Raw genomic sequence first — 8,378 nt, forward strand, 5'->3', positions numbered from 1 at the left:
TGGTGGTGTAAAGTCCAAATATTTGATGGTCACGGGCCCAAACAAAGATCACCTAGGGTTTTAGTCTTTTATATAATTCATAGATGGTATAGACCCATCAAGAGTTTGTTTAATAGGCATTTCACGAGGAATCATGAATTGGTAGGGTTTTATTGATATTCTTGTTGGGACAAATATTAAAATTATTAATTGGACCATGTGGAAAGTGAGACCTGTAGGATTGCCAACCAACAATGGGCTAAAGCCCTTTAAATAAATACAAAAGGAATAAATCCATTGGGTAAAGAAAGCAATTATCTTGAGTTGATTTGCTTAAAGGAACACGTGAGCAGCACATGCAAGTAGGTTTGCTTAAAGGAACCCTAAGACTGTTATTATAAGACAAGCAGGGACACAAGCTAAAAGATCACTAAAAGCATGGCACAGACACCTCAGACAGTTGATAGAGGTTATCGAGTTGTAATGAATGTGGAACATCTTGCATACGAGAGGAGTAAGTCTATTACCACAACAATTTTTACAACTTACCTGTGTGGTGAGTTGTAAATGGTGGAAATAAAGTTGTTGGTTCATGTGAGTCCATGATTTCATCACTCATGAGTCAATTGCCATATGACAAATTTGTAGCAAAGTTGTGAAATTAGTTGTGGTACTAGACTTACTCCATACAAGAGATACTAGAGAATGACAAATGGCATAAAGGTTGATAATAACTACTAGTCCCTCAAATATAAATAGAGGTCTCATTCAATAGAGAAGGATTCCATGAACATAACAAAGCATATATCATAGCACAAATAGTGCTCTTTTGGGATCAATAGTTTAAATTCTTAGGAAATAGTTTGTAATCAAGTAGTTCTTTAGGCTTGTAAAAGATCATAGTTTATGTTTCCTTGTACTTGTATTGTTATTTCAATCAATTATCTAGTAGTATGATTCATCCAAAAGTTGTTTATCTTATTTACAATTCGTTTCAAAGTAATTTAGTGTTAGTGCAATTTAGTAAACTTGAATCCTTTGATTTCCTGCAAATTACATTCAATCGAGATGATTAACAGTATTTTAATTGTTTCAATTTGAATGATTTGCTTTGAGCTCTTTAATTTCAAGATAATGCATTTCAAGCCAATTCACTTCGATTAGGCACAATAACTTAGTCAATTAGGAACTTAAGCCACTTAAAATTTCTTATTCTCATTATTAATTTGTGCATTTATAAAAAAAATCCTATTAAGTTAGATGTTTTCGAACCCCATACCATAGTTTAAGAAATCAGATAATCACTTCGATCTAGTTGAAGCATCTTGAAGTTCATCTCGAGTAACTTGTAATCATAATTAAAAGGACAAGGGTAATATGTATATTCTTATTAATTATTTTCCCCCCATTTAGATTAATGTTTCAAAGGAAAGTGATGGTACAAAATAAATCGGAAAAACTTAGTATAGGTGGCGTACACTGAGTTAGGGCCCCGCGGCATCAAGGAGCACAAAACATGAGACAGACAATTTTACTCCAAATTTAACGTTGTATCTTAAAAAGGCTTTAGGTTGAAGAGATTAATCTACAATTCATGCATGAAGTGAAAACATCTCTTTCTCGATACATCCCTATCATTTCACTGTTGCCCGAAAAGATCGATATGTTTGACGCTAAGATTATTGATCTGGTACCCTTTGCTAGTTGCTGCCTTTGCCTACAATATTTGAGACAGCACGTAGTTGTAGCATTACTGATTGTAAAGTCGTCATCATCATCATCACTCCTCTTGCTCATCATCCCCATCCAGATTTTGTTGTCTTCAACATTTTTTCATGCGATATTTAAGCGTACATATGGTTCTCTTAAATCCCCTTTTGAGACATGTTTGTCATTATCTGCATAGAACATTAATTGACGATTGGTCTTTATGTCACGTAAATGTAATAAATATGGTTGATTAGTGATGAAGATGATGGGATGGCCCACAAATCACTGGAGGCTGGAGCTCTTTGAGCAGATCATCAGACGCACTTACCATGTGACCCCATCTCCTACCAGAACTCACCTTAGCTCTTCAATGCGTTCATATTTCCAATTTTGAAGTAGAAACTGATGGGAGTGACGAGAATGCATTACCTTGATGAAGTCAACACTAATGATGAAGTCATCCCTAGTGACGAGGAAATCAGCCATCACTGACGAGGGAAGGAAAGTCATTCAATGATGCCAGCCAGTAGCCTGAGCAGTTACGAAACCAGCAAAACAGACCGTTGGGAGCCTATTGAAAGCCTCATTATTGGGCTGGAGGCGTTACTAAGAAAGGCATTAACACTCCAACGGCTAGCAACCAAAATCACATATATAAAGCCCTTGCATTGGCAGCACAAGGTACACATACTGATATTCTAAGAAAATACCTATTACTTTTCTAGTTCATTCATTCCCATTTGGCGAATTGCTTTTCTGTTCTAACTTTGGTACCGAAGGCATTGTGGTAGGCACCACACCGGTGACCCTTTTAGAGGATACATTGGTGCTGACGGGGAGTTTCATTTGCCTATTTCGACTGACGAATTCACACTTCATCAGTTTGGCGCCGTCTATGGGGACCGACATTCTCAGATTCATATTTGAAAACGTAGTTTCCATCAACCCTCTACATTCAGATGGAATCCAACCCAGATTCAGCAGCCTTGGCCCAGCAAGTTCAAGCCCTTGCAGCCACCATTGAAGAACTCACCAAACAAAACCAGGAAATAAAGCTACGACTCCAGCAGATTCAACAAGAAGAAAACCGGTCCAAAGGCAACCTGGAAGGAGAAGGGGATAGCCACAGGAGAGGTACCCCTCAGAGGCCAACTACTCCGGACGAGCAGAACTTAGATCTCCTTCGAGAAATAAGGAAGGAAATGGACGAACTGAGGAGCGCCATTAAGGAGAAGACGGACCGGAGCGTAGACAGAATGGTAAAGGCTACGGACTCGCTTTTCACCACGGCGGTACTTGAATGCCCTGTACCATCAAAGTTTCGCTTACCTCAACTTGAGCCGTTCGATGGACTCAGAGACCCTCAGGACCATCTTAATACATTTGAGACGACTCTAGGTCTTCAACAACCACCTGACGAGATACTATGTCGTTCCTTTCCTACCACTCTCAAAGGAGCTGCAAGAGAATGGTTCACGAAGTTGCCAACCTCATCCGTAGACAACTTCGAGCAATTAAGTAACGCTTTCTTGCGCCATTTCATAGGGGGGCAACGACCAAAGAGGCCGGCAAACTACTTACTCACCATTAGACAGGGAGAAAAGGAAACCCTGAGATCATATGTCAAACGCTTCACCTGGGAGACTCTGAAGGTGGACGAAGCCGATGACAAGGTGCAGCTGATGACTTTCAAAGCAGGACTGAGGTCCAGAGATCTTGTGGCCTCCCTCGCAAAGAACCCGTCAAAGACGATGGCAGAAATGCTCCTGAAAGCACAGAAGTACATGAACGCTGAAGACGCTTTAGCGGCCATAAAGGATGCAGAGAAGTCAGGAGACAAGGCAAAGAAAGAAGACGACCGTAGGGGGCAAAAGAGAGAGCGACCGGACCGTCGGAACAATGACAGGAATAGGAGGAAGGATGATAAAAGTCCTCGGACGGTAAGATTTACTCCTTTGGTTATGCCTGTTGACAAAATTTTCACGCAGATCAAGGATGAGCATTACCTCAAATGGCCAAGACCATTGCACTCATCCCCTAATGTCCGCGACAAGAACAAGTACTACCAGTTCCACAAAGATCACGGCCACAACACGGAAGACTGCAGAGACCTAAAGGAGCAGATAGAGGAGTTGATACGTAAAGGGAAGTTACAGAAATATGTGAAGAAGGGAGAATATAGTAAATTCAGGGACGATAATAAAGGCCAGCATGAATCCTTTTCACGGGACGACGATCGTCCTTCCCAACCTTCGCACAAAGTGATCGGGGAGATAAAGACGATTATAGGGGGGCCATTCTCGAGAGGATCGTTTAAATCACTCAAGAAGGCATACCAGAGGCAGGTAAACAGTGTCCACACTGTACCCCCGTCTAAGCACAGACGGACATACCAGGACATGTCCTTCAGTGAAGGAGACGCCATGGGAGTGAAGCAGCCCCATAACGATCCCTTAGTCATAATGCTGAATATAGAAGGGTTCAATACCAAGAGGATCCTCGTCGACAATGGCAGCTCCGCAGACATCATCTACCTCCCAGCCTTCCAACAGTTGAGACTAGATCCGAGAAAACTGCACCCTTTTGATTCTCCACTCGTCAGCTTCAGCAGAGACAGGGTCTACCCCAGGGGCATAGTGACATTGACGGTGACGGCGGGGGCCTACCCAGTGCAGTTGACCCGTCAGGTAGACTTCTTAGTGGTAGATTGCCTCTCATCCTACAATGTCATCACTGGGAGGCCCACGCTCAACAAGTGGAAGGCGGCGATGTCAACCTATTGTTTGAAGGTAAAATTCCCAACAGATAATGGCGTCGGTGAAGTGAAAGGAGATCAAGTCCTGGCAAGAGAATGCTATCAAGCTGTCTTGGCTGTGAAGGAGAACCACACATGGATGATTGAAGAAAAGGAAGAAGACAGGATAGAGGCCCTGGAAACGATGGAATTGGTAGAAGGAGAAGCGAACAAGACGACCAAGATAGGAACGACGTTAAGCCCCGAGATGAGAACAAGACTCATAAGGTTCCTTAAAGAGAATCTAGATGTCTTCGCATGGAGCCACGAGGACATGCCGGGCATAACTCTAGAAGTCATCCAGCATAAGTTGAATGTGAACCCAGAACGGAAACCCGTTCAGCAAAGACGAAGAACCTTCGCCCCTGAACGAGATCAGGCAGTTGCAGAGGAAGTTACCAAACTCCTAACGGCAGGGTTCATCCGGGAGGTGTACTATCCTGAATGGCTCGCGAACGTCGTCCTAGTAAAGAAAGCAAACGGGAAATGAAGGATGTGTGTAGACTTCACCGACCTGAACAAGGCATGCCCAAAGGACAGCTTTCCTCTACCGAGAATAGACCAGCTCGTGGACTCCACAGCCGGGCACAAGTTACTGACGTTCATGGATGCCTTCTCAAGGTACAATCAGATAAAGATGGCTGAGGAAGACCAGGAGAAGACCAGGAGAAGACCGCTTTCATCACAAGTCAAGGACTCTATTGTTACAAGGTAATGCCTTTTGGATTGAAGAATGCTGGGGCTATGTATTAGAGGTTGGTGAGCAAAATGTTCAGCCAACAGATTGGCAGGAACATGGAAGTGTACGTGGATGATATGCTCGTCAAGAGTAAGGAAGAGCTCACACATTTGGACGACCTGAAGGAGACGTTTGCAACCCTTAAAACACACCAGATGAGGTTGAATCCAAGTAAGTGTGTTTTTGGGGTAGCTTCGGGAAAATTCCTGGGATTCATGGTGTCCCAAAGAGGAATAGAAGCAAACCCAGAGAAAGTGCGAGCCATCATCGACATGACGTCACCCAGGACAGTCAAGGAAGTTCAAAAACTCACAGGAAGGATAGCAGCTTTGAATAGGTTCGTCTCTAAGGCTACAGACAAATGCCTGCCCTTTTTCAAGACCTTGAAGCAGGCTTTCGCCTGGACCGATGAATGTGAAGCTGCGTTCCAAGAACTAAAGCGTTACCTGAGCAGTCCACCCCTCTTAAGCCCGTCCAAAGAAGGGGAAGACCTATACTTATACTTGGCAGTGTCAGTCTCGGCAGTAAGTGCAGCCCTGATCGGAGAATAGGGCATGAAGCAGCTCCCAGTTTACTACGTCAGCCAAGCCTTCCTAGGGGCTGAGTCCAGGTACCCAAGGATCGAAAAGATCGCGTTTGCGTTAATAGTAGTCTCGCGCAAGCTAAGGCAGTACTTTCAGGCAAACCCCATCCTCGTAATGACGGACCAACCGATCAAGAAATCAATGAACAAGCCTGAGGTAGCCGGAAGAATGGTCCAATGGGCGATTGAACTTAGTCAATTTGACATCGAGTACCATCCCAGAATGGCGATCAAGGCGCAAGCTCTGGCGGACTTCATCGCAGAGTTCACTCTTCCGGACGAAGACAGGATTACCGACGAGGTAGATAGATGGACAATACAAACTGATGGTTTGTCAGCTCAGAGGAAGGGGGGAGTAGGGGTCGTCATAACCACCATCGACAGAGAAGTGCTGAAATATGGGGTCCAACTAAAATTTCTGGCTACCAACAACGAAGCTGAATACGAGGGGATACTGACGTGATTGAGGCTTGGAAAGGCACTTGGAGCTAAGAACCTGTTAATCCAAAATGATTCAAAACTAGTAATCGGGCAGATTAGAGGGGAGTACGAAGCAAAGGAAGAAAGAATACAGAAGTACCTCAGGCTAACGAAACACTTAACTCGGGAATTCAATACAGTGGAGTTCGTGCAAATCCCAAGAAGCCAGAATATGGGGGCAGATGAAGTCTCAAAGCTAGTGTCATCAAGAAAAGAGGAGAGTAGCATGGATTTGACGATGGAAATCTAGAAACACCCCAGCATTGAAGAGGTCTCGACATTTACCATCCAAAGCGCAAACAGCTGGATGACACCTATAATGTCCTTCCTTCAGGACGGGCACCTCCCTCAGAACACAGAAGAAGCTAAGAAGGTCAGGAAGAGGGTAGCCAGGTTCACAATCCTTAATGACGCCTTATACAAGAGAGGCTTCTCCATGCCTTATTTGAAGTGTGTCGACGAAGAAGAGGCTAGATACATACTGGAAGAAATCCATAGAGAAGTTTGCGGCGACCACGCTGGTCCCAGATCACTGGTGAACAAGGTAATACGGACAGGATATTTCTGGCCAACTATGCAGGTGGACGCTGTTGAGATCGTCAAGAGGTGCGACAAGTGCCAGCGATACGGGAACGTGCAACGGCTTCTAGCGGAGAAACTAACGACCATATCCTCCCCGTGGCCATTTGCACAATGGGGGATCGACATCGTCGGCCCACTACCCCAAGGTAAAGGTCAGGTAAAATTCCTACTTGTTGCTATTGATTACTTTACAAAATGGGTTGAAGTAGAGGCCCTAGCAACGATCACCGAAGTAAGAACACGGAGCTTTGTGTGGAAGAATATAATATGCAGGTTCGGGATTCCCTTGATGATCATATCAGATAATGGGAGGCAGTTCGACAGCTAAGGGTTCAAAGACTTCTGTTCAAACCTTGGGATCAAGAATCAGTTCTCGTCCCTGGGGCATCCCCAAGCAAATGGATAGACGGAAGTGACAAATCGAACGCTGCTCAAGATTATCAAAACCAAGCTGGACGACGCAAAGGGTGTCTGGCCAGAAGAATTGCCTAATGTCCTGTGGGCCTACAGGACCACGGCGTGAACCCCAACAGGAGAGACCCCCTTCAGGCTTACCTATAGTACGGAAGCGGTAATTCTAGTCGAAGTGGGAGTAACAAGCGTCAGACGAGGGGCGTTCAACTTAGGGTGCAATGACGATGAACTGTGACTCAACTTGGACTGTCTGGATGAAATAAGAGACAACGCAGCCAGCAAGATGACGAAGTACCAGCTGAAAATGGCTGAATACTACAACAAGAGGGTTAAACTCAGACGATTGGACATAGGAGACCTCGTCCCGCGCAAGACCACCGCAGCAACCAAAGATCCTACCCAAGGAAAGCTGGGTCCCACATGGGAAGGGCCTTACCGAGTTACTCACTACTCGAGGCAAGGCAGTTATCATCTGGAGACCATGGACGGACAAAAGCTCCCCCAACCATGGAACATCGAGCATTTAAAAAAGTACCACAAGTAGATGTAACAAACGGACATGTTCATTCTTGAAGTCAATAAAAGAATCATTCCTCTAATGAATTATTCCTCTGATATCTTTGTGTAGGCAGGTCTAGCCAATCTTAAGGCATAAAAAAGCTAAGTAACAAGATTCCGCCTTGACGGATGTAAGTTACTGACGATACCCCCAACGGGTTTAAGGCATAAAAAAACTAAGTAACAAGATTCCGTCTTGACGGATGTAAGTTACTGACGGTACCTCCAATGGATTTAAGGCATAAAAAAAAGCTAAGTAACAAGATTCCGCCTTGACGGATGTAAGTTACTGACGATACCTCCAACGGGCATAAGACATATGAAAGCTAAGTGATAAAATTCCGCCAAGACGGATGTAAATCACTGACAAAGCCTAAAGTGACAAGATTCCTTAAATGGATGTAAGTCACCAAAAAAATGGCTAAGTGATAAGATTCCGCTTTGACGGATGTAAGTCACTAACGAAGCCATATAAGCAGCAAATATCCCCAGAATAAGCACAAAATCAAATAGGAAGGTCCCCCCTTCAACGGGAACAA

The 8,378-nt window shown here is 44.2% G+C and overlaps 1 protein-coding gene across 1 annotated transcript; it reads left to right on the forward strand.

Annotated features, from left to right (window-relative positions):
- Window positions 1-2,891: 2,891 nt before the first annotated feature.
- Window positions 2,892-4,973, forward strand: LOC126728735 (uncharacterized). Its single transcript, XM_050434520.1, has one exon. The coding sequence runs from the start codon at window positions 2,892-2,894 to the stop codon at window positions 4,971-4,973; it is 2,082 nt and encodes a 693-aa protein (XP_050290477.1).
- The last annotated feature ends 3,405 nt before the right edge of the window (window positions 4,974-8,378 follow it).

Source organism: Quercus robur, chromosome 5 (genome assembly GCF_932294415.1).
Source record: "Quercus robur chromosome 5, dhQueRobu3.1, whole genome shotgun sequence".
Taxonomy (NCBI): domain Eukaryota; kingdom Viridiplantae; phylum Streptophyta; class Magnoliopsida; order Fagales; family Fagaceae; genus Quercus; species Quercus robur.